Below are 27,324 nucleotides of genomic sequence, written 5' to 3'. Positions count from 1 at the left end.
AGTGCAACGTGATGGATGCATGATGCATGCCGTTACTGACACATGCACCGAATCCATTCCCTCCAAAACTGTGCATTAATATGCGGATCGATCATTGTCTCAGACACTTGTCTCCAGTGTTCTCCTATATAGATATATATATAGCTACTACAGACGACCAACCCTTTGTACACAACTTTGTTCTAGGGCCTTTATCAAAGAAAAAGACTTTGTTCTTGGGTCAGCATGGATTTCAATGCAGGCGTGACCCCGTCTTCAGCTGGGTGGAAGACGCCCTTGTCCATGGTGCTGGTGCAGCTCTTCAACACGGGGATGATCCTGCTGTCGAAGGTGTCCATTGGCGGCGGCATGTTCATCTTCAGCCTTCTCGCCTACCGCAGCTTCTTCGGCACTGTCTTCATCCTCCCCTTCGCGCTCGTCTACGAGAGGTATTCACATCTACCATGCGTGCATCATGGGATCTTGTAAAGATGGTTGGTTTTCAATGTATGTTCATTCCATTTCGTCGTAGGGGAAAGTGGAGGGACATGAGCTGGCGAGCTTTCGGGTGGATATTCTTCAATGCGTTTATCGGGTGCACATTTATGCGTTCATATAATCACTTGATGTTTTCCACTTCCTGTTACCATGCATACTCTGTTTTCTGTTTCCTTTTCCGTTCAAATTGTGCATCTCCATTTTTTTAGCAAGTTCAGAATGTTGATTGGACATATCTCTTGCTTAAACTTTCGTTAGATGCTTCACCAGCAAACTGATTATTCATAAATCCAACTGCATTATTGTAGTGATTATAGTGGGATCAACCTTATGTATATACAATGTCATTTTTGTTATGAAAAAAGGCAACTGGTAATATGCTCTTTAAGAGAACGAGTAGAGCTTCAACGGTGGAGGTTCAGCTTTGAAAAAGGCAAACCTAACTTCTGCTTAGTTTTTCTAGGAGATACACCAAAAGTATGTGCAGGCTTATACCAGTAGCATGCATTATATCCTTTTGGCGGAAAACATATTTATGGACCAAATGGATGGCCAGCTTTTAGGATATGGGAATCGGGAAAGACAGTTATCACATCGCGAAAGCAAACCCAGTTTATGGACTGACGGCAGCATTACAGATGAAAATGTTATATTGACTAGCACTAGGTGAGCACTAGGTGAATCGGATATTTTAAGGAGTACTATGAACACTCGGTAAAGCTCAGAAAACACTTGGCCTATCTTCCATCCGGAACAGTTTCTACTTCCTCCGTTAATAATTTCCCCGCGATCTGGGTTTAGCCAAAATCAAATACGGAGTATATAAAGTTTGACCAACTAAATAACCACATGGAGTATGTGGTGAGCAACCTAAACAAACAATATCAAGTTTGACCAACTATACAGGAAATATATTGACATCTATAAATAATACAAAATGTATATAATGTGACAATAAATTTTATAGCAATTATAATAATCTAGAATTTTATTATAGATGTATTTAGTTAAACTTGAAAAGTTTGACTTTGACTAAACAGATAATTACAACTAGAGAGCGTATTGACTATCTAGAGTTCTTGCCTTTTTTCTTTCGAATGAAGGTTGTATCCCAGCCTCTACACTAAATGTACACAATTTTTTTATTAAATATTCAAAGAAGGTATACAAGATAATACATTGATCAACCCGAAGCCACAAGAGTCGCAAAATCTAAAAGCTTGATGAAGCGCTGGCCACGATCAGGGCCACTACCTTGACCACACACCTTTGCACATCATCTGACGAGTCAAACAAACCTTCAACGCATGCACTACATAAGTTTCCGCTGCCATCTTTGCCAAACTCATCTTGAAGGCAGGGATCACTACATTAGCCTTGTCAGGCCTGCCATCCACAATAAAATGGCGCCAGAAAACTTGTCCACCCTACACTACACATCCATCATCACGTGTCCATCGCCAAGACCCCGCTGCACCACGCCGCTGAGATTCTCCATGGCAATACCACTCCACTACTAGACCCCTCTAGCCAGAACTTCTTCTAAAACGATGCCTCCCATGAGGGAGAACGGTACCGAAAGTTTCACCATCATTCGATCTAGGATATCTAGATCTAGGCTTTCCCCGGGAACATCTATGCGGGGGTAGAAGATCGAAGTTTTGATTTATTTAACAAGGTAACGACGCCCACAAGCATCACCATCATCAGCCCCGACCGAACGGAGCTTCACTTCCCAGGTGCGCCATGAGTAGAAGGACACGGTGGAAGGCACATCAACGGAGACTGGGCCACATCACCCGGCGGATCTATTTCTGCACCTTCATGGGGCGGGCCCAGGATTTGGAGAGTGTGTATTCAAAATTTTGAAGTTTGCAAAAAAATTGGCAGTCTAAAATCTAGTTTTGCGTGCACTTTTTTATTATAGGACTATAGGAGTATCAATGATTACTATAAAAACATCTAGAAGTTATAACACAGTATGAGCATAATATCATAGTTCCATAGAACATATCAAAAAGTTTCAACATATATAAGTACCAATTGTTCAACATATCAAAAGGCAACATCTAGAATATATTTAGAGGACACAAAATAACAAAATGATAGGAGACTGGAGAGCTTACAAATTAGAGGTTAACTTTCCGATGCTTAGTGGCTTGAAAAACTAGTGATGATGTTCACATCTATGACATGCATATTGTCCCGATTTTCAATTTGATTTGCAGCTTGTCTCTTCTTTGCAACAACCATTCCTAAGAAATCCTTCAAATGAACAACATGACCATTTTTCTCTTCATGTTTCAGACCAAATAAATCCTATGCAATCTGAAAAAACAAAACGGAAACAGCATTTTAGTCTTCTGAATTTTGGGCAAGTTCTATCTGTATTTTTTCTGAATTTCACATCACCTGCACCTCGACGCTCAACGCTAGTTTTCTAGATGGGCCACGTTAGTGGATGGAGAATGGACGGGTGGTTGGCTGGCGTCCTGAATAGTCTATGTCTCCTCTCCTATTTTTTCTATTTTCTCATTTTTATACCTGTAATACACTATATATGACTAGTTTTTTATCAATTTTTTTTTGGGTATTGTTGCGGCCAGAAACCCACCGGCGAGCAGCGACGGGCAACACAGTAGAGCCGGGAGGCTCCCAGGACTGCGGCTGGCCCTGGTCCCTGCGAGCGACGGCCCGCAAAGACTCGGCACGCACGTCCGATGCTGGTGCAAGGGCGTGCCACCTGACCTATACCTGGTCAGGAAGGTGATGGATGTGCCTCGCTTAGTTTCCTGCATGGCATACACGTAAACATTAAATACGAGCCTCGATCGGCTCTCAGGTTGTCCTGTGAATCGGCTCAAAGAGCCGATCCACCCATGATCCGTACGAGGTGTACGAGTATATGGTGGTCCTGCTTGATCAATATAAAGCTAAAACGACCTATTACGATTTAGGATTTTCACCACATAATCGGAACATCCTACTCGTGATTGAGCCTGGCGGCCACGCACGATGATCGTAAACCGACCCTAGACAAGGCCTAAAAACCAACACGAAGTTGATCCCCGGAACATCCTGTCTAGGGCTAGCAAACTACACCCTACGCGCCACTGGATCCTTCAACCCGTTTGTAAGGCCTAACTATGCAGATATTAAACTAATCCTTGGAGAACAAGGAGCAATCATAACGGATCGGATCTACTAAATAATGAACAAGCGGGGTGCCGCCCTTACACCTAAGATAGGTGTAAGGGCGGCTAGACATCTAAGGGTTGCACGACGACAGCATATGATACGATGAACAATGCTAACCCTAACACATCTAAGATAACTACGTTGCTCGCCATCAACAAGGCTTCAGCACGAGCAACGCATGAACAGCGAATAAACGTGTACTGCCTAGATCGCAAGATGCGATCTAGGCAGCATGATGCTTACCCGGAAGAAACCCTCGAGACAAGGGAGTTGGCGATGCGCCAAGATTGGTTTGTGGTGAACGTGATTGTTGTTTATTTCATAAACCCTAGATACATATTTATAGTCCGTAGACTTTCTAACGTGGGAATAATCCCAACCGGGCACGAGCCAAACTCTATCTAACCGACACGTATCCTACTATATTACAGATACACGGGCAAACTAGCCCAAACTTTGCATATAAGGCCGATTCATGTATTCCTTCCATGTATATTCTTCAAGCCCATCTCCAATCGCGGCCCACCTCTGATCCGGTCAAATTCTGGTGATAACACATGCCCCCCTGGTTTTGGAAATGACAATTCCAAAATCATTCTGCTTTTCCTTCGTCGGGTCATGTAGTGGCAGAGCAGAACCGTCGCAGTATCCATCATCATGATGCCTTGCCTCCTCCGCTTCTCCGCGTGACCTGGCAAATTTTTTTTTCTTTGGGCACCACTTCCTCGGAAACTGCTGTGGCATTGAATCTCCACCGTATCCTTTTTATTTAACCGCATTGAGCAATTCGCTACTCTATCCCCTCCTCATCCTCTATTCCTCTGTAGCAGTCGAAAAACCTTCTCCTACCATGGACTCTTCCTCCTCTTCCTCCTCCGGTCTTTCCTACCGGTCTTCCTCCTCCCGCGAGCCGACGCCGGAGGACATACGCGCCCCGGAGGAGTGGGATCAGGAGGACCACGCCTCCTCCGTCTGGTCCGAGGACGACAAGTCCTTAACCAGCGGAGATGAAGACCTCCAGTTCCTTGCTGATGGGGAGCTGGAGTCGGAAAGCGAGGACGACTCGTTCTCCTGGGACGGTTACACCTCTTCTGAGGAAGAGGAGGAGGAAGACGACGACGACCCCCTCGAGGGTTACCCGCCGGCGAAACGCCTCCGCACCTGGTGGGATGACGACGACAGCGACGACGACGAGGAGGATGAAGCTCCCGTAGAGGGCTACGGGAGCAGCGACGAGGAGGCCGCCGGCAGCAGTGCCGACGAGAGCTCCGAGGACGACGACGAGGGCAGCGACGGCCCGTAGACTAGGATCTACTAGTATAGGCCTAGTAGTAGTAGATTGGTCAATAGACCTTTCTTTTGTTCTTCCTCCCTCGAGCAATCGGCTCTTTCTTTGTAAGAAATCCCATTATCAATGAAGAAGTATTTCCCCATTAATTTTGCTTTCTTGTCAACTTTTCCGATTGTCGAACGAAGTCGCTGTACAGAGAGCCGATGGCAGGGCATCGGCTTGCACTAGTTGCCTATCCACACGGTCAAACAGGTCTAGCCCATGTCCAAACCATCCTCCAACCTTAACTGCACAGATTCAACTCCTCAGTAAACCCACTAGGAGATTTATCTCAAATATCATGATCTCTGATCTGAATCCGATCTGTTAACCTGCTCAATTGAGCTTGTTCCTCTAGAGTCGATAACAATGCATCGGCTTTTATTATTCTGAAGTCGATGTCCGTGCATCGGCTATACTAGCATACTATTGTCTTCGCATATTTTCTCAAGTCGATGTCTGTGCATCGGCTGTGATTTGTATGTACACACACACATTAATTTTTTTACCGGCCGATTTAAAATCGGCCCCCATATCTCACTGTCCATCATCCCACATGCTTGGGAAATACTTCTTGAGATGTTGGCCATTGACGGCCACTGGGAACTTCACACCATCCAACTGTTCAAGCATGTAGGCATTGCCCTTCAGAACCTGGATGACTTTGTAAGGACCGTGCCAATTAGGAGACCATTTGCCATATGCTTTATCCTTGGTTCCTAGTGGCAACACGGCTTCCCATACTAGATCACCAACTTGAAACTCCTTTGGTCTCACCTTCTTATTGTATGCCCGAGCTACCCTGGCTTTGTTCTCTTTAATCTTCTCCAACGACCAAAGTCTGAGTTCCGTTGCATCCTCAATAGTGTCACTCATCAGGGTTGCATACTCTTCAGGTGTCAGGTCATTCTGAAACGTGACACGTCTCGATCCAGCCGTAATTTCCCAAGGTAATACGGCCTCCTGCCCATAGACAAGCTGGTACGGCGAAGTCTTTATAGCTCCATGGCATGACATGCGATAGGCCCACAAAGCTTCTGACAACGTCTCATGCCACACCCTAGGGTTCTCGTCAATCTTCCTCTTAATCAGCTTGATCAGGCTTTGATTGGATGCTTCGGCTTGCCCGTTGGCTTGAGCATAGTATGGAGATGATCGGATTAGCTTAATCCCCATGTCATCGTAGAACTTTCTGAATTCTTTAGAGACAAAAACCGAACCTCCATCGGTCGTGATGGTTTGGGGAATACCGAACCTATGAATGACATGTTCTTTGACAAATTGGATAACATCTTCCGATTTTACCTTCTTCATGGGAACGGCCTCTGAAAGAACATTTCATGATCTCTGAGTTTTGTGTGTTTGTTAACAACACCGGTGACAATTTAACCGTGTGCTAAGTGGTTTACAGTTATGGAAAAGATACCTCAGAAAATCTCGACCCACTCAAAAAGGAAGAAAAGAAAAGAAGGAAGAAGCTGTCACCTAGCCATGGCCGGCACTGCCGGCAACTCCGGGCCGGCACTGCCGGTGTGCACTCCCCGGCACTGCCGGCATCTTTGGCCCGGCACTGCCGGCCTGTCTGTCGATCTGCCATATCAGGAAAGTGGCCGGCACTGCCGGCGTCTCAAGGACGGCACTGCCGGGGTGGCCGGCACTGCCGGCGTCTCAAGGCCGGCACTGCCGGCGTTTCTTCTCTCCAACGGGCAGAAAAGTAGGTGGGGTATATATACCCCCCTTCTCTTACCTTGGAAAGTCGCTCAAACCCTAAGAACTTCATCCTCCATTGCTGAGCCACCAAGAACTCCAAAATCGCCAGATCTCCTCCCTCAACCACCCAAATCACTTGTGCTTTGGAGAATCGAAGGAGAAGACCCCGATCTACATCCTCACCGAAGCGTTCTTCATTTCCCCCTCTTATGCTTGAGGGCCCCCTTGCTAGTGTTCCTCTTTGGATCCCTAGTTGTTGTTGTTGAAGTATGCTTGTTGATTTGTTGTGTTGTTACAGATTTGGGAGCCTCCAATTTGGTTGTGGATGTGTGCCCCAAGAACTTTGTAAAGGCCCGGTTTCCGCCTCGAGGAAATCCATTAGTGGAAGTGGGCTAGGCCTTCGTGGCGTTGCTCACAGGAGATCTGAGTGAAGCCTTCGTGGCTGTTGGTTTGGCTTGCGTAGCAACCACACTCCTCCAAACGTAGACGTACCTTCTTGCAAAGGAAGGGAACTACGGGAATCATCTCCGTGTCATCGCGTGCTCCACTCTCGGTTACCTCTATCCTATTCTCTCTATATTGCTTAGATATATCTTGCTTAGTTGGTAGCCTTGTCATATAGGGAAATTCACTTAGTTGCATATCTAGAGAATTTACCATTTGTGTCAAGCCTAATTTGAAAAAGAACTAAAAATTGGTTAGCACCTATTCACCCCCCCCCTCTAGGTGCGGCATACGATTCTTTCAATTGGTATCAGAGCCTCGGCTCTTATTTCGGGCTTAACCGCCTAAGAGTATGCCGGACGAGGAATCCTCGGAAGGGGCCGCCAAGATGGTCTCCGTGGAAGACTTCAATTCGTTGAAGTCCTCCATGGAAGCCCAAATGGAAAGCATGAAAAAGATGATTGCCGAGCTTTTGGCTCCGGCCCTTCCCAAGGCTCCTAGTGTAGAGGTTAAAGACACGGGTGTGTTACATGAGGGAGAGGCTTCGGACTTACCCTCATCTACCAAACCCGTGGAAGGTGATAACTTAAACACTATCAAATCCCCCATTGCATCTCCCAAGGGAACTAGTGAAAGTGAGAGCTACAATCGTGTACCTCCACCTTTCCAATCACCCGATATACCGGTTCCCCATCCCCATTTGAACATTCGGGGCGACCCACCTAAGTTTTCTATTGAAAATTTCGATACTTGGCGATTTGAGTTCCGCTCTCATGTTTGTAGTGCCTCCAATGAATTATGGAGAATCATCATGGAGGGCTTCAAGCCATACAACCCCGACAAGTTGACTAGAAGAGAAGCGGTTGATAGTCAACTCAACGTCACCGCCTTGTACATGATTCAAACTATTGTGGGGACAAAGGAATTGCATCGTGTCCGGAACTACACCACCGCCAAGGAAGCTTGGGATGGTTTGAACTCGAGTTGCATTGGAAGTGAGAGCACAAGGAGGAACAAGTATAATGCTCTCAAGAATAAAGCCGAAGGGTTCATGAGGCTCCCGGATGAAGATCATGAAGATATGTATGGAAGACTTCTCACCGTTGCCGATGCCTTCCGGCTTGTTGGTGCCACCCACATCAATGATTCTTGGATCAAGGAGAAGTACATTGAATGCATGATGCCTTTTGTACCCATTGATGTCAAGACTCTTGTGGGAAGGGAATGCTATTCCTCTCTCACCTCTCAACAAGTTGTGCACGAGTTGCAAGCTCTCAAGGTGCTTGAGGAAACCTCTCATGATTCTCGCAATCGTGCTATTGGGATGGCAAAAGGTTCCAACCTTGCCTTGGTGGTCAACTCCGTTGAAGAAGTGGTTCCTCAAGAATCTTATAGAGCATCTTGGAGTATGACCTATCCGGAAGATTTGCAATGCCACTACCATGATCACATGGCCTTCCATGCAAAATCCTTTTGGGTTGATCCCTCCAAGGCCAAGGAAGACAACATCAAGAGGAACAACAAAAATGGGTTCACTAGCTTTGGCCCAAAGACAAGATCATGCTACAATTGTGATGACAAGCGCCACTTCATTGCCGAATGCCCCTATGAGAATAGAGAGCTTCATAATGGGAGGCTCATTCCCAAGGACAAGAGCAAAGACTCAAAGGGCAAATATTCAAAGCCCCTCAACAAGAAGTTCTACAACAACAAGACCAAGAAGGGCAAGAGGCCCTCAAGAGTTGTGCTTGTAACAAGGGAAGAATATTCTACCGATGAAGTTGAAAGTTCTAGTGGCGATGAAGATGAAGAAAGCTCAAAGGAATTAGCCGCCATCGTCACCACCAACACACCCTCATCATCTCTCTTTGAATCTCCCAATGAGAACCCTCAAATCAAGAATGCTCATTGCTTCATGGCAAGGTCCTCCTTGGACACACCTATTGTGCTATCAACTCAAGAAGAGTATACCTCCGGAGATGATGATGTTGATGATGAAGAAGATGCCACCTCTAATGGATTGGTCGCTCTTGCCTCCCTTTCCACCAACTCTTCATCACCAAGTGAATCCCCCAATGAGGTCATTCATGTGGAGGAAGAAAGTTGCCTTATGGCTAAATCCTCCGAGGTATCATCCCCTAACCCCTCTATGCCTAACTTATCTAGTGATCTAGGGGTTGATGATGCTAGTCTAAAAGTGAAACAAGAAATGCTAGATTTTGATGATTTCATTCTTAACCTACAAGGTAACACTAAGAAGCATGTTTCTAGCCTCATGGTTCGTTTAGCTCAACAAAGTGATATGCTTGAGAAAAAGGGTCAAATCGAGAGAGAAGACTCTCTTGAAATCCATGCTCTTAAAAATGCTCTTGAGGAAAGTCAAGAAACTATAGCTTCTCTTGAGGAGAGGCTAGAAACTCTTGAAGAGCCTCAAGATAAAATTAACAAGCTCACTAAAGCTAGAGATCTTGCTAGGGCTAAGTTTAAAGTGCTTAAAAAGGAAAAGGCCCAATTTGAGGTTGATCATGAGAAACTTGTGAAAGATCTAGATGAACTAGACAAAGCTCACAAAGCTTTGAAGAGTGAATACACTCTCTTATCCAAGTCTTATGAGCAACTTCAAATTAGGCTTGCCTCATATGATGTGCCTAGCTCCTCTACTCCTTCATGTGATCATGCAAATGTTATTGAGGAAAATGCTAGGTTGAAAGATGAACTTGCTAGGACCTCCTCTCCCCAAAGTAAACTTTCATTGGATGATCTTTTGAGTAAGCAAAGATCAAACAATGGGAAGGAGGGACTTGGTTTTAATTCCAAGGCTAAAAAGGCAAACAAGAAAAAGACCAAGCCCGCACATGAGAAAGCTAATGGTGAACCCCGAAAGGGCAACACCATTAATGATGATGGTGCGGGATTAGATAATCCTCACTATGTTCTCTTTAAAGATTATTATGGTGATGTTTATGCTAAGTATGTTGGTCCATATGATGGTTATGTTGCTTGGTCTATTTGGGTCCCAAAGACCCTTGTTGCTAACAAAAGAGGACCCATTGAAAAATGGGTACCTAAATCCAAGAATTGATCTCATGTAGGACTATGCCGCCGGAGGTTCAAAATGGGTACTTGATAGTGGATGTACAAGTCATATGACCGGCGGCAAGAACCTCGTCAAGGAGTTGAGGCCTAACATAAATGATATCACCGTCTCCTTTGGCGATAATTCTACATCCGAGGTATTGGGTTTTGGCAAGGTTGTGGTTGCACACAACATTACTCTTGTGGATGTCATGCTTGTCAAAACCCTTGGTTACAATTTACTTTCTGTTTCCGCCCTTGGCAAGATGGGTTTCGCCGTCTTTATTGATAATGATATTGTGGTCCTCTTGTGGAGCAAGACTCTAAAAGTCGCATTCGTTGGGTATCGCGAACACAACTTGTATGTGGTGGACTTTTCGGGGACCACCACGTCAAGTGCGATGTGCCTATTCGGAAAGGCGGACGTGGGTTGGTTGTGGCATCGCCGCCTAGCCCATGTCAACATGAGAACTTTGCAAAGTCTTCACAAGGGGAACCATATTGTGGGACTAATGGAAAATGTGTCTTTTGCCAAAGATCGTGTTTGTAGGGCTTGTGTTGAAGGCAAAATGCATGACTCTCCGCATCCAAGCAAGACCATCATCTCTTCCAAGAGGATCTTGGAGCTCCTTCATGTGGATCTCTTTGGTCCCGTTACTCATGCAAGTCTTGGTGCGAAGAAACATTGCTTGGTGATTGTTGATGATTACTCAAGATACACTTGGGTCTACTTTCTCAAGACGAAAGATGAGACTCAACAAATATTCATTGACTTTGCTACCGAGGTGCAACGCCAACACAACCTCCTCATTATGGCAATAAGAAGTGACAACGGCTCCGAGTTCAAGAACTACACACTCAATGATTTTCTTAGTGATGAGGGGATTCGTCATCAATATTCTGCTGCTTACACCCCTCAACAAAATGGTGTTGCGGAGAGGAAGAACCGGACTCTTATGGATATGGCAAGGTCTATGATGGCGGAGTATAAATCCCGCTATAACTTTTGGGCTGAAGCCATCTCCACCGCATGTCACTCCTCCAACCGGCTCTATCTCCGCAAGGGCTTGAACAAGACTCCATATGAAATACTCACCGGCAACAAGCCCAACATCTCATACTTCAAGGTATTCGGTTGTAAGTGTTTCTACAAAATCAAAGGAGTTCGTTTGTCTAAATTTGCTCCTAAAGCTTTGGAGGGTATATTTGTTGGTTACGGTGCCGAATCTCACACTTATAGAATCTTTGATGTATCCTCCGGGATTATCATTGAATCTTGTAGTGTGAAGTTCGAAGAAAATGATGGCTCCCAAGTGGGGCAAGTTGATGTTTGTGCAGGTGATGAAATACCTCAAGATGCCATAGTAAGAATGGGTGTGGGATTTTTCCGCCCCATTGAGGGACACGGTGTGGCGTCTCGGGAAGGACTATGCTCTACCACGGTGGAGCCCTCATCTTCTCAACATCAACAAACCCCATCAAGTGAAGCAAATGATGCACCAACCCAAGAACAAGAACAACACCCTCTCTCTAGTGTGCAAGATCAAGGACAAGATCAAGGTCATGATCAACCAAGAATTCATGATGGTTCCGACGAGTATCCATTTGATATTTGCTCGGCACCAAATGATGTCCAAGATCAAGCACATGATGTTGATCAACCTCAAGCAATTGAGGAAGCTCAAGTTGAAGGTCAAGACGGGGACCCAAATGATCAAGTTGATCAAGTGACACCTCCAAGGCCAAGAAGAACCAAGGAGGAGATCGAGGCCCGTCGTTTAGCAAGAAGAGAAAGGACCCTTGAAATTCGTGGACACACTCATGATAAGGTCCTCGGTGATGTTCGAGCAAAAGTCTCCACAAGAAGGCAATTGGCTAACTTTAGCAATCATCATGCCTATATCTCCATAGTGGAACCCAAGAAAGTGTTTGAAGCCCTTGAAGATTCGGATTGGGTGGAAGCTATGCATGAGGAACTCAACAACTTCAAGCGCAACAAAGTGTGGACCTTAGTAGAGAAGCCAAAGGAGTGCCGCAATGTTATAGGCACTAAATGGATATTCAAGAACAAGCAAGATGAGTTTGGAAATATTGTGAGGAACAAGGCAAGATTGGTGGCTCAAGGTTTCTCTCAAGTTGAAGGGATTGACTTTGGAGAGACCTATGCTCCCGTGGCTCGCCTTGAGTCCATCCGTATCCTTCTTGCTTATGCATCGCATCATAACTTTAAGTTACAACAAATGGATGTGAAAAGTGCTTTTCTTAATGGTCCTTTGCATGAAGAGGTTTATGTTAAGCAACCCCCGGGGTTCGAGGATCTCAACTTTCCTAACCATGTCTACAAGCTTGATAAAGCACTTTATGGTCTCAAACAAGCTCCTAGAGCTTGGTATGAGCACCTTAAGGAATTGTTGGTAGACCGTGGGTTTGATGTTGGGCTAATCGACCCCACTCTTTTTACTAAGAGGGTCAATGGGGAGCTTTTCGTTTGCCAATTATATGTTGATGATATTATATTTGGCTCTACTAACAAAGCTTTCAATGATGAATTCTCAAAGCTTATGACCGATAGGTTTGAGATGTCTATGATGGGAGAGATGAAGTTTTTCCTTGGTTTTGAGATCAAGCAATTGAGAGAAGGAACCTTCATCAACCAAGCTAAATATCTCCAAGACATGCTCAAGAGGTTCAAGATGACCGAGTTGAAGGGTGTGGCCACTCCTATGGTTACCAAATGTCATCTTGCACTAGATCCCAATGGTAAAGAAGTGGATCAAAAGGTATATCGCTCCATGATTGGATCCTTGCTTTACCTTTGTGCATCTAGACCGGACATAGTGTTGAGTGTAGGTGTGTGTGCAAGGTATCAAGCTTCTCCTAAGGAGAGCCACATGATAGCTCTCAAGAGGATCTTTCGATATTTGGTTGATACCCCAAGATATGGTGTTTGGTACCCCAAAGGCTCAAGTTTTATTCTCAATGGGTACACCGATGCGGATTGGGCGGGTGACAAGGATGATAGGAAATCAACTTCCGGGGCTTGCCAATTCCTTGGTAGGTCCTTGGTGTGTTGGTCTTCTAAAAAGCAAAATTGCATATCTCTCTCCACCGCCGAAGCCGAATATGTTGCCGCCGCAAGTGGATGCACTCAATTGTTATGGATGAGGCAAACTTTAAAGGAATACGGTGTCATTTGTGACAAAGTGCCTCTATTATGTGACAATGAAAGTGCCATCAAGATTGCCTATAATCCGGTGCAACATTCAAGAACGAAGCATATTGAGATCCGGAATCATTTCATAAGGGATCATGTTGCCCGTGGTGATATTGAGCTTATCTATGTTCCTACCAAAGATCAACTTGCCGATATATTCACGAAGCCTCTTGATGAAGCAAGATTCACCTATTTGAGGAATGAGCTAAATATCATCGATTCAAGGAGTATAGCTTGACCATCTTGCAAACACACCTTCGTCTCAAAACTTTATTTGGTTTAGATGTGGGCATGGAAATAGGGGGAGTGCGGTTTAAATTATTGAGCTATCCCTCCCCCCATAATGCCAACATTAAGAAATCATTCTCTTAATATCATGTGTTGATATGTGAGCTTCAATAATGAGTAGTGACTTGGACCCAAGATATATCTTCGCGGTGTCACGTCACATCACTCATATATGGTGGCCTAGGCCACCACACTCTTCTTTGTGAAGAGTTGGAGTTGTTTGGATTTTCATTGGATCTTTTTGACATCTCCTTGTTTATGGGAAATCACTCATTTTTGGCCTTCATTTGATTTATTTGCAAAAATGAGTGATCATGTACCATCTCTCTGTTTGGCGTATCTATCCTAAGCCTCAACTTTCCTAAAGAAACCATATCTATCTCCATACTCTAAAACTCCGCATTTTTTCGAGGGTTTTTGGGCAGTGGGCAGCTTCGGCGGCACTGCCGGCGTGCTCACACCGGCACTGCCGGTGGGGCCGGCACTGCCGGCCTCGGCTGGGCGGCACTGCCGCTGTTGGCGTGGGTTATGTAGTGGACCCGCCAGGGGGGTTAGGGCAACTGCTCTCTTCTTCCCCAGCGCGTGTCTCCTCCTCCCATCCGACTCCAGCCGCCGCCGCCGTCGCCCCTGCCCTCCGGCCGCCGCCCCGGGCTCTCCTTCCTCCTCTGGTCGGTTGATCCGGGCAGGGGCCCCCTCCCCTCCATGGCTTCCTCCTCCGGTTAGTCTCCCTCCTCTCTCTCCCTCTCTAGATTGGGTAGACCTCTCTAGAAGAAAGATGGGTGGACGATTCTTTCCGAAAGTTTTGCCATAGAGGTGGATAACCTTGAGCATGGTTTTGTGAAAGTTTGAGGAACAATGTTTGAGTCTAGAGCAGATCTGGCATTTTTTCCTGTTGACCGGCACTGCCGCCGCCTCCCCACCGGCACTGCCGGTGTGGCCGGCACTGCCGCCCCTGTCTCACCGGCACTGCCGGTCGGGCCGGCACTGCCGCCCGTACCTCCCCGGCACTGCCGGTGAAGCTGTGCCCAGATCGTCTTTAGCCTTTTTCTTGTTGTATCTTAAACACTTCATTCACCATGCTTTGATTATCATATTTTGCTGTGTTTTAGTGTACCTTATCCTATGCTTCTTCCATCCATTGCTATCACAGGTGCAGGTGGTGACCCTCATCGCTTCAACCCAGGAAAACGGGCTTTACCGAGCAACTTTGAAGCTGAAATCCTTCCTATGAAGAAGTCGTCTCGTCGGGAGAAGAACATGGCTCCGGTTGAGCCTCGAGCTAATCTCATCAGGAGGTTGAGAGGCATGCCTATTGGGAAGTGGCCCGATACTGAGTATGCTCGACTGCGTCAGACCATCATCTACACCACTCCCAAGGCCACCAATTGCTCTGAGCTGTTCTGGACTAAGTATCAAGAGAAGATTTTTGATGATCTCTATGCTCATGCCACCTACAAAGTCGCTCCTATGCATCACATCAACTTTTCTCACATGGATAAAAATGCCCAATACTTTGCAGAAGCTCGAGAGATTTGTGAGCAGTTTGGTCTCTTTCCTCTTATGAAGTTCGAGCAGCCTTACAGTGTGGATGTGATTGGGCAATTCTTTGCTACAGTGTATGTTGACATTGATGATGCCAAGACTATGACTTGGATGACAGAGGATCGCTTGCTACATGGCACTTGGGACCAATTTGCAGCCTGCCTTGGTTATCCTGTGCTCCCAGCCAATGCAGATGGATATTTTAGAGCTCACAACACTCCCAAGCCCATTGAGAAGGCTCTCCTTGCTGATCTTTATCTTGAAGGAGAAGTGGTATATGGATCTCAGAAATTTCTTCGCCCGGTGTATGACATCCTCCTCCGCATTTATCGAGAGGTCCTTAATCCCAAGGTTGGTTGCGTTGATCAGATCTATGGATACATTGGGAACTTGTTATATCTCTCTCATCAGCACCGTGACTCTGGGCTTCAGCTTGATGTGATGGACTTTCTGTGGAATGAGTTTTGGGCATGCATTATTGCTCGCAAGGCTCCTGTTTTTGCCCCTTACTTCATGCGCTTCATATGCTCACGTTGGGACGATGCTGGATATGGCATACTCTCTGATGAGGTAGTATTGGTGCCTCACAAGGCAAAGGATCTCAAGGTCAAGACTCACGACAACCCTCCTCGTCTTCCCAATGATGAGGATTCTGCTGAAGAAGACTCTGACTTTGAATTTGCACCTCCTGCTGACAATGGCTGGTTTGCTCGCATAGAGGCCAAGTTGGCCAAGATGTTCTGCCTCAAGTCTGACATCAACAGGCGTCAGTATCAGGCTCATAGGGAGAGGAAAATGGACAGGAGGAACACAAAGCTTATCATGCGCAAGTTGGATATTCCTGTTGAAAGTGGATCTGAGGAGGTCATCACTCCTGAAGAAGAATGGCTCTCCAAGCATGGCAATGTGACTGAGTTTGAACAGCTTGGTCTTCCCGGTCCCTCTCGCCGTCGGCGCCCTCCTAGTGATGATGATGTTGAGCCCGCCGAGTCTGAAGAAGATGAAGAGACGGAGGACGATGAAGAGACGGAGGATGAGTGAGCTCTCATGGGACGTTGTAGCATCGCTTCTTTTCTCCTTTTTGGTGTCTTGATGCCAAAGGGGGAGAAGAAGGTCTAGTAGGACTTGCACGGGATTTGCTAGGGAGGTTTGAGGGCACAAGCATTTGCTTTTTATCATTCCGTTAAAGCTTGTGTCCTCCTTTTATCTTCTATATTACGTTGAACCTTATCTTGTGTTTTATGTGTCCTTTGTGTGGTGAACTATTACTATGGTTTCGGTATTCTATATGGTTGAGAGTATTATCATGGATTGGTATGATCATCTTATATCTCATATTGTCTATGGATCTATCTCAAGTTGATACTTGATGTGTTTATGGGATTCTTGTTCATGATATTGAGGCTATTGTCTTGAAATGTTAAGGATGTCAATATGAAAAGGTATGATCTTAACTTGTCATCTCTTATCTTTTCCCATACATCTTATGCTTTATGTCCTATGAGCATTGTGCTTACTATATTGTTAGTTGAAGTTGCTCTATACCTAATGTGTGCATATATATATTCTTGCACTAAATTCTCGCATGCACACATCTAGGGGGAGTTTCTCTCTGCTGCCAAACATATAGATATTCTTGCTCTACTCTTTGCATAATCCCGGTATTGTCATCAAACACCAAAAAGGGGGAGATTGAAAGAACATTTCATGATCTCTGAGTTTTGTGTGTTTGTTAACAACACCGGTGACAATTTAACCGTGTGCTAAGTGGTTTACAGTTATGGAAAAGATACCTCGGAAAATCTCGACCCACTCAAAAAGGAAGAAAAGAAAAGAAGGAAGAAGCTGTCACCTAGCCATGGCCGGCACTGCCGGCAACTCCGGGCCGGCACTGCCGGTGTGCACTCCCCGGCACTGCCGGCATCTTTGGCCCGGCACTGCCGGCCTGTCTGTCGATCTGCCATATCAGGAAAGTGGCCGGCACTGCCGGCGTCTCAAGGACGGCACTGCCGGGGTGGCCGGCACTGCCGGCGTCTCAAGGCCGGCACTGCCGGCGTTTCTTCTCTCCAACGGGCAGAAAAGTAGGTGGGGTATATATACCCCCCTTCTCTTACCTTGGAAAGTTGCTCAAACCCTAAGAACTTCATCCTCCATTGCTGAGCCACCAAGAACTCCAAAATCGCCAGATCTCCTCCCTCAACCACCCAAATCACTTGTGCTTTGGAGAATCGAAGGAGAAGACCCCGATCTACATCCTCACCGAAGCGTTCTTCATTTCCCCCTCTTATGCTTGAGGGCCCCCTTGCTAGTGTTCCTCTTTGGATCCCTAGTTGTTGTTGTTGAAGTATGCTTGTTGATTTGTTGTGTTGTTACAGATTTGGGAGCCTCCAATTTGGTTGTGGATGTGTGCCCCAAGAACTTTGTAAAGGCCCGGTTTCCGCCTCGAGGAAATCCCTTAGTGGAAGTGGGCTAGGCCTTCGTGGCGTTGCTCACAGGAGATCTGAGTGAAGCCTTCGTGGCTGTTGGTTTGGCTTGCGTAGCAACCACACTCCTCCAAACGTAGACGTACCTTCTTGCAAAGGAAGGGAACTACGGGAATCATCTCCGTGTCATCGCGTGCTCCACTCTCGGTTACCTCTATCCTATTCTCTCTATATTGCTTAGATATATCTTGCTTAGTTGGTAGCCTTGTCATATAGGGAAATTCACTTAGTTGCATATCTAGAGAATTTACCATTTGTGTCAAGCCTAATTTGAAAAAGAACTAAAAATTGGTTAGCACCTATTCACCCCCCCTCTAGGTGCGGCATACGATCCTTTCAGCCTCCACCCATTTGGTGAAATAATCTGTAATGGCCAGAATCCACTCGTGGTTTTTGCTCGACGGAGGATGGATTTTGCCGATCATATCCATGCCCCAACCTCGAAATGGCCAAGGTTTGATGATGGGGTTCATCGCTGATGCGGGTACCATCTGAATTTTTCCGAACATCTGACACGCTTGGCATCCCTTGTAGTACTTGAAGCAGTCCTCAAGCATGGTAGGCCAATAAAACCCTGATCGCCTAATTAACCACTTCATCTTATGAGCCGATTGGTGAGTTCCACAGGCGCCTTCATGCACCTCATGTAAGAGCCGATTAGACTCAGTTGGTCCCAGGCATTTGAGTAGTAACCCTTCCAACGTCCTGTAGAACATGTCATCTCCTATAAGGACATATTTCATAGCCTTGTATCTTATCCGTTTAGGTGCCCCCCGAGCCGAATCCTTCAAATAATTGAAGATATCGGCTCTCCAATCATCCTGTTCCAGGAACTGCACCTGAACTTCTCACCCGTCTGGTACGTCCTTGTATCCCGACGCCATCTGTGCGAGATCATTGGCGTCGGTATTCTGAGACCTTGGGACCCAATTGAAATTGATGTACCGAAAATGTGTCATCAGCTCACGACATTCCATCCAATATGGAAAAAGTGACTCACTCTCGCACTTGTATTCGTCCGTGAGTTGGGAGATCACCAACTTCGAGTCTCCAAAAAGCTCCACTGCCTCTGCCCCGGCTTCCAAAAGCAACTCCATTCCCTTGCGCACTGCCTCATACTCAGCAACATTGTTGGTGCAAGGGGTAGATAGCCTGATGGCGAAAGAATATGTTGCCCCCCGAGGCGACACGAGCAGAATGCCGATGCCACAACCATCGTCACAAGCCGATCCATCGAAGAACATAGCCCATGCACGTACAGATAGTGCTGCTATATTAGTATTAATCCGTTCAGCTATAAGATCGGCCAACGCTTGTCCCTTGACTGCTTTCGCAGGCTGATACCGAAGATCAAACTCCGACAACGCAAACATCCACTTACCAAGTCGGCCTTTCAAAACAGGGGCCGACAGCATGTGCTTGACAACGTCTGACTTGCATATGACGATGATCTCTGCCGTCAAGAGGATGTGATGAAGCTTGGTGCAGGTGAAGAACAGGCAAAGGCAAAGCTTCTCGACCTCAGGATACCTTGTCTCCGCGTCCAACATCCTTCTGCTGAGGTAGAAAACGACCTTTTCAACACCCTCATAGAGTTGCACCACCACCGAAGCGATGGACGTGTCAGCTACTGATAAGTAGATATAGAACGGCCTGTCTTGTTGGGGCGGAACTAGCACAGGCGGCGTTGTCAGATACCGCTTAATCTCATCAAACGCCTGCTGCTGTTCTGCCCCCCAGTGAAACTCGTCATCAGATTTAATTTTCACCAGCGCTATGAACGGCTCGATTCGTCCTGACAGGTTAGAGATGAATCGTCGGACAAAGTTGATCTTGCCGATAAGACGTTGGAGCTCCTTCTTCGTGGTGGGCGGCTGCATGGTACGCACTGCCTCTTGACTTTTCAGGCCGATCTCAATTCCCCGTTCATGAACCAGAAAACCTAGGAACTGACCGGCCGTCACACCAAAAGCACACTTCTTTGGATTCATTCTCAGTCCGAACTTCCGAGTTCGGTCTAGGATGCGTCGCAAATCATCCAAGTGTCCCTCCATGGAGACAGATTTGACTACCACGTCATCGATGTAGATTTCCACCAACTTGCCGATCAGATCGTGAAATATATAATTCATGGCTCTTTGGTACGTTGCACCAGCATTCTTCAACCCAAAGGTCATGACTACATATTCAAACAAGCCTATCGCCTCGGTACTCTGAATGCGGTCTTGTGTATATCTTCTGGAGCCATGAAGATTTGGTTATAGCCGGCGGTGCCATCCATGAAGCTCAACACCTTGTGGCCAGCAGCTGCATTGATCAACGTTTACACCTGAGCATCGGATATTCATCTTTTGGAGTGGCTCTGTTGAGATCTCGGAAATCGATGGCCACACGCCATCGGCCGTCCTTCTTCTCTACAGAACGAGCATCGGAGATCCATTCAGCATACCTGCATGGCCTGATGAACCCGGCGGCCAACATCTTCTCGATCTCTTTCTTGACCTCTTCCAGAATTTCGGCCTTCATCTGACGTGCTCGTTGTTGGAACGGCCAAAATCCCTTCTTAAGGGGGAGCCGATGTTCAATGATGCTCCTGTCTAACCCAGGCATCTCTGTGTAATCCCATGCAAAGCAATCTGGGTATTCTTTTAACAGAGCTATCATCTGACCCCTAAGATGTGGATCTAACTTCTTGCTGATAAAAGTTGGTCGCGGCTTATCCCCAGGACCGATGTCGACTTCTTCTAGCTCATCAGCCGATGTAAACCCATACCCTAGCTTTCCGTCACCTGTGAGGTCGACATTAAATACAGGGAGAACGTGTGGTAAGGATAATACGGGCCGATTGCTGGAATCGGCCTTCATCTTGATTGTAACCAGGATTTTTTGGAAGTGTCGGAGCCGATCGCGTGGAACGGCTTCCTCCTTGTCCTCGCTATGAGAGCAGCTGCCCTCGTCTCTGTCCTTACCAGGGTGGCGCCCAAGTCCTACCATGTTGACGTTGAACGAGAATCTTGGCTGGCACCTCCCAGGGTACGTGCATTCCACCATGTCACCGGCGTATGCCAGTGAATTCGGCACTTCTGGTGCTGCCAACGCGAATGGCAGCGGCGGTCAGGACTGGAGTGGCGTCTCTCCTTGGTGAGTCCCTAGAGCTGGTCCTGACGGAGAGTACTGATGCCTCATGATTTCCTGGATCACCCGAAGAGCGACACGCTCCAAAGTGTTCACCAGGCTCTCAGAATGGCGGTGTAGCGAATGAGCTACCATGAAGTTAATCTCCCGACGCAGAGACCTGGTGCGTTCTTCTGACGGGGCGGACAGGTCCACTCCATCGAGCGCGCCTTCAGGTGAGAACCCTTTCCACCTGATGCCATGTGAGCGGGTTCTGTGAAAAGAGCCGATGAGGTCGACTTCGAAGATTGCTTTGACCTCGTCATACTTCTTCTTGAGCTCCTCGGTCAGATCCTCGTACGTGACTGGAGTGCCTTCCGCCATCTCAGATGTAGATGGCGATGCGGTTGATGTCGAAGACTGTCCCACCGGGCGTGCCAGAATGTGTTGCGGCGTAAACCCACCGGCGAGCAGCGACGGGCAACACAGTAGAGCCGGGAGGCTCCCAGGACTGCGGCTGGCCCTGGTCCCTCCGAGCGACGGCCCACAAAGACTCGGCACGCACGTCCGATGCTGGTGCAAGGGCGTGCCACCTGACCTATACCTGGTCAGGAAGGTGATGGATGTGCCTCGCTTAGTTTCCTGCATGGCATACACGTAAACATTAAATACGAGCCTCGATCGGCTCTCAGGTTGTACTGTGAATCGGCTCAAAGAGCCGATCCACCCATGATCCGTACGAGGTGTACGAGTATATGGTGGTCCTGCTTGATCAATATAAAGCTAAAACGACCTACTACGATTTAGGGTTTTCACCACATAATCGGAACATCCTACTCGTGATTGAGCCTGGCGGCCATGCACGGTGATCGTAAACCGACCCTAGACAAGGCCTAAAAACCAACACGAAGTTGATCCCCGGAACATCCTGTCTAGGGCTAGCAAACTACACCCTACGCGCCACTGGATCCTTCAACCCGTTTGTAAGGCCTAACTATGCAGATATTGAACTAATCCTTGGAGAACAAGGAGCAATCATAACGGATCGGATCTACTAAATAATGAACAAGCGGGGTGCCGCCCTTACACCTAAGATAGGTGTAAGGGCGGCTAGACGTCTAAGGGTTGCACGACGACAGCATATGATACGATGAACAATGCTAACCCTAACACATCTAAGATAACTACGTTGCTCGCCATCAACAAGGCTTCAGCACGAGCAACGCATGAACAGCGAATAAACGTGTACTGCCTAGATCGCAATATGCGATCTAGGCAGCATGATGCTTACCCGGAAGAAACCCTCGAGACAAGGGAGTTGGCGATGCGCCTAGATTGGTTTGTGGTGAACGTGATTGTTGTTTATTTCATAAACCCTAGATACATATTTATAATCCGTAGACTTTCTAACGTGGGAATAATCCCAACCGGGCACGAGCCAAACTCTATCTAACCGACACGTATCCTACTATATTACAGATACACGGGCAAACTAGCCCAAACTTTGCATATAAGGCCGATTCATGTATTACTTCCATGTATATTCTTCAAGCCCATCTCCAATCGCGGCCCACCTCTGATCCGGTCAAATTCTGGTGATAACATGTATTCACTTGAATACCCTTGAATTGAAGTGGGCCCGCCCTTCACCTGGACCCACCCGCGTAGTAGCTCCAAAGGAGCCAAGCCGCCGCAGGGGAGGGAGCTGCCTCCACACGACCACACCTTGCCGCAGCTCTGCCTTGAAGGAGGGGACCATTGGGCCACGCCCGTCCTCACCCTCCGTGTTTGCCCCGAAGCTCTGCTCCACTGTCATAGTTTTTACTGAACACAATATATCTAACTAAATCATTAAGAAAATAAAACGAGTTATATAATGCTTCTCCTCACATGGTGTCACGTTATGCTACACAGGTACTCTGTCCCTTTGAGTCTGTACTACTATGGCCTCCAGGATACTACAGCGTCTTATGCCGTCATCTTTCTAAATATAATTCCTCTGGTCACTTTCATGATCTCTTTGATTCTCAGGTGCTTAATTTATCTCAGTTTCTCTGGTCACGTTCATGATATAGCCATACTGCAACTGTCAATGTTAACATAACATGCTCAGACTCATTATTTAAGTGACAACTTGAAGCCACAAAACATTTCAGTATACAAACTTGAAACCAGTTCTATTTCACTAGAACATGTGTATGTTTGAACATGTCAGAATGGAGACATTGAAAATTAGCAGCGCATCAGGGTCGCTGAAGATAGTAGGTGTTTTCCTCTCTGTTGGAGGCACCATGCTTATCAGCCTTTACAAGGGTAAGACGCTTCATCTCTGGAGTCCAATATTTGAGTACCATAAGGACAAACAATTGGAGGTGGCAAGCAATCAACTAAGAGGGACAATAATCTTGGTTGCTAGCAGCTTCGCCTTCGCTTGTTGGTACATAATTCAGGTAACCATAGATGCCCCAGTGCTTCTTTCTATGCTCATCATGTACGCACAGCAAGAGTAACATTTGTAATATCTTGTTGCAGTCAAAGGTTCTCAAGGTGTATCCGCACAAATACTGGTCATCCATGGTGACATGTCTAGTTGGAGGATTTCAGACAGCAATTGTTGGTATAATATTGAGAAGAGATACGGCTGCTTGGAAGCTAGGATGGGATCTGAACCTTGTGACTGTTCTGTACTCGGTGAGTCATCTGATACCACAAAAATTATGAAATGCAACTATATTGTGAGAAGTATTTGAAGCAAAAAACCTGCAAATTCGATACAACCTTTTTCCCAATCACCGGAGGTTAAATAATACCTAGTGGTCACCTTTTTTTAGAAAAAGATTGCGGGCATGGAATAAATTTAATACATTTTGAACCTCACACTGAAGTTTACATGAACTATTGTTGATTCAGGGAGCACTTGCAACCGCAGCAAGATATAGCCTCAACTCGTGGGCTGTGGCTAAGCGAGGCCCAGCATATCCACCAATGTTCAGCCCATTATCAGTTGTATTCACTGTTGTCCTGTCCTCTGTCTTCATTGGTGATCATATTACAATAGGAAGGTATTTTGCTTGTCATCACATTTTTTTTAGATATGAGAGCATGGCCCCGACCTCTGCATCAATCGATGCACACAGCCAATCTTTATATTCTTAATACATTTTATATGCTTGTATTCATATGCTTGTCATCACATGCTATCCCTTTTTTCAAGTAACATACCATATCTTTATATTTTTAATATAGTAAATACTTCTCAACCTGTAGTCTTATTATCTGTATAATACATTTTATTAAAGAATACCTTGTTTGAACTGATATACTTTTTGATCTGCAGCATCCTTGGAACAACAATGGTGATTTCTGGGCTCTATGTTTTCCTGTGGGCGAAATCAAATGAAGTATGAAAACATATGAATACAATGTTGACGAGTTTTTGTGGATGTAGAATTTGTTTCTTTTTGTAGAGGTTCGCTTAGGTGTTGAAATAGTGAATTTGTCTTATCAATGTTTTTCTAAGAACAATTTATCTTATCAATGTTTTTCTCAAGAACAAATTGTATTATATATGTGAAAGCCTATAGGTATTAACATGCGAACAAGAGACTTTGTATTAAGTTGACGAACATCACATGCATTTGTTGGTTGCGTGGGCAGCGGGATGTGCTGCGTGGGAGGCATTCGTGGTGTTGGAGTCCTTGTGCTCCTGCCTAGATCTTGGCGTAGCCTACCCTGGTCTTCTTCGGGAAACCTCGATCACCGATTGACCTTAATGAACCCGCACGTGTATCAATGTTTCCGATTAGTACAGTTATAGCATGGCAGGAAACTATTATGAACTATTAGTATATAATAATGAACACTATTTATTATTTTCCTCCAGGGCATTATATCCAACATAATATATAAAATGTCTAGCACTACCATGAATGATGCAATAAATTTTTCAAAAAAAAGAATGATGCAATAAATATAGTATATCTTATGAAAGATATGCGAACATTAATTCAGTAAATCTGCAAAAAAAATCTACACAAATAGATTAATACCTAATATTATATCATATTCCAACCTAAAAAGCAAAGCACTACCGTGAATGATGCAATAAATATTGTATATCTATCAAAGATGTGCTAACATTAATTCATTAAATCTGCACAAATAAATCTGCAAAAATAGATTTATACCTAAGATTTTGTCATATTCTTATATAAATAGCCAGCACTACCATAAATTTTGAAATATATATAGCATATCTATCAAACATATTACAACATTAATTCAGTAAATCTACACAGATAAATCTGCTCAAATATATCAATACCTAAGCTTTTCTAAAATTAGATGATATCCCACGCGTTGTTGTGGGACTCTTAGTTGGATTGAGAAATTTCGTATAAAGAATTTTTTCGATAAAGGGAATATATTAATATCAAAAGATACCAATTACACCTAGCCTCTGCAACAGCGCCCCACCCTAATGGCAGTACGGATGCACACAGCCAAAAAAGAGAAAAGAAAACTAAGAAATAAAAGTCCCGATGCAGCCTTCTAGACCTAGCAACAGCAATACAACCACCACTGTGACAACACCTGAAGTACAGACTCTCCAAAAGCGACGCCTCCAAGAAAGAAACAGTGCACCAACACCGTCGTCGCCCGACCAAAGGTCTTAGGATTTCTCCCTGAAGATAGTCCCCACTCTCAAAACAATGCCTCCAACAAGAACATTGTCAGACACAACCAGTTAAGGCCAGACCTTGGGTTTTCACCCTGAGAGGTAAGACTCCGAATTTCCCCTATGTTGCCGCCCCCACATGCATACCACTGCTGCAAGCCCGGAACGCCAAGCAGATCCCTCAACATCACGTTGACTCGAACCTCCTTTAGTCAGTACACCAATCCGGCCTTCATGATATTCCTTCTTCTGACTTCACCATGGACCAAAAAATCACCAGATGTCAACACAGAATATAGCTTCGTGGCGCTCCCTCCGGAACCAAACGGTCGGAATAAAAACATGGGTGCGCGCGACCGAATACCACCCGATCCAGCAAACTGCATTTTGTATAAAGAATAGAATGCCAAATCGGCTTGGAAAATTCCAAGGGTGTACCAACCTTGAAAGATGATTACAATGAATATATCTTTGATTATCTGAGTGTGAACATGCCATGGCAACTGTATAATAGGTTAGAAGACTAAAAAAATTGAGAGCTCTACATCCAAGAAGGGAATAATCTTATCATGGGCCGGGGTGCGCAGGAGGTATTATTAGCGCATAACATTTGCAAAGAAGAAAACTAAGAAATATACTTATTTTTTCATCGAGAGATGGAAGGCAAAAGACTTGCAATTATTGGTGAGGAAAAGAAAGGTCAGCTTGTCAGTTTCATTAGTTTTCCAATACCATTTTCAAGGAAACAATGAACTTTTTATCTGAATGGATCCACATGTGACTGATGACCTAAATAGTAGCAGATGGCCGTATGATGATAAAATGGTGAATTCAAGTGATTGATTATAAAGTTGTGTGGACATTTGACAAAGCCAAAAAGGAGATCACATCTTCTGGACGTCCGTTTTTTCTTTTCTGGGGAAGGTACAATAGTTTTATGAATAGGAAACACCAATATTGCACTGATTTAAAACAAAATAAGACAAATGACCTTTTAAATATTGCACTTCATAAAACTAAGAAAACCTCACCTACAAAACAAAAGCAGATTTTAGTAATCTCTGCTCCTATTTTAAAGAACATCATGCAAAGGTAACCCAAGACTAATCCAAGATTCTGTCTTCGTGATATTATTCCCTTCATGGAAAAAAATTCCAAGATTAATGTAGGAAGATTCAATATCACGTCCAGGTAAATACACCAAATATTTGCAGGTTATACAAAGCAGGATATTAATAGGAAGACACAAAGCATTCTTGCCATAAGGTAGGTCCAGCTAGCACAATGGAAGGACATAATCCATTACACAGATGTAGAGAGCATACCTGATACTTCCATGCAAGTAATCGTAATTTTTAGGTGATGCGTGCCTACAAAATACTTGGTCTGTGTCATATCATACCATTGGAAATCAGTAAGTCGATGCTGCAAACTCATACGAGATAAACCATTAAAGGAAGTTGTGGAGAACACGCGGTAATTTTTATTTAGTTAAATGTGGAGTCAGACCTCCCGTGATCCACGACCCCCAGGGTGACACCAGGGCGATCTCACGACACCGCCTAAAACAGATCTCAAGCGGCCTCGTCTGTTGCCGCCGGTGTTTTCCGCGGTGGCAATGGCCCCTATTGACTAAGGCACCAGGGGAAGATGGTGCGGTGACTCATTCGAAGGGGCGGCACCAACGAAGCGGGTCATGGGCAGTGGCCGGGGTGGCAAACTCGGTAAGGCGGCGGCGGTTGCTTCTGCCTTGGATCATGCTGATGCGGGT

General features: G+C 45.6%; 1 protein-coding gene across 1 annotated transcript; it reads left to right on the top strand.

Moving 5' to 3' along the window:
* Positions 1-130: 130 nt before the first annotated feature.
* Positions 131-24,472, top strand: LOC127319216 (WAT1-related protein At5g64700). The gene is made up of 7 exons (XM_051349448.2): positions 131-428; positions 512-574; positions 22,790-22,906; positions 23,091-23,325; positions 23,408-23,566; positions 23,786-23,937; positions 24,213-24,472. Exons 1-7 carry the CDS (start codon positions 226-228, stop codon positions 24,280-24,282), a joined length of 999 nt encoding a protein of 332 aa, XP_051205408.1. The 5' UTR covers positions 131-225; the 3' UTR covers positions 24,283-24,472.
* Positions 24,473-27,324: the final 2,852 nt, after the last annotated feature.

The sequence above is a fragment of the Lolium perenne genome, chromosome 7, assembly GCF_019359855.2.
Source record: "Lolium perenne isolate Kyuss_39 chromosome 7, Kyuss_2.0, whole genome shotgun sequence".
Taxonomy (NCBI): Eukaryota; Viridiplantae; Streptophyta; class Magnoliopsida; order Poales; family Poaceae; genus Lolium; species Lolium perenne.
Note: the sequence above shows the minus strand (reverse complement) of the source record. Positions and strands in the feature narration are given on the sequence as shown.

What these genes read in the sequence shown, in the direction of transcription:
- LOC127319216 (XM_051349448.2), top strand. Translation starts at nt 226, where the DNA reads ATGGATTTCAATGCAGGCGTGACCCCGTCTTCAGCTGGGTGGAAGACG. An exon ending in TTCGCGCTCGTCTACGAGAG is followed by an intron (nt 429 to 511) that starts GTATTCACATCT and finishes ATTTCGTCGTAG; the next exon opens with GGGAAAGTGGAGGGACATGA. An exon ending in GATCATATTACAATAGGAAG is followed by an intron (nt 23,938 to 24,212) that starts GTATTTTGCTTG and finishes TTTGATCTGCAG; the next exon opens with CATCCTTGGAACAACAATGG.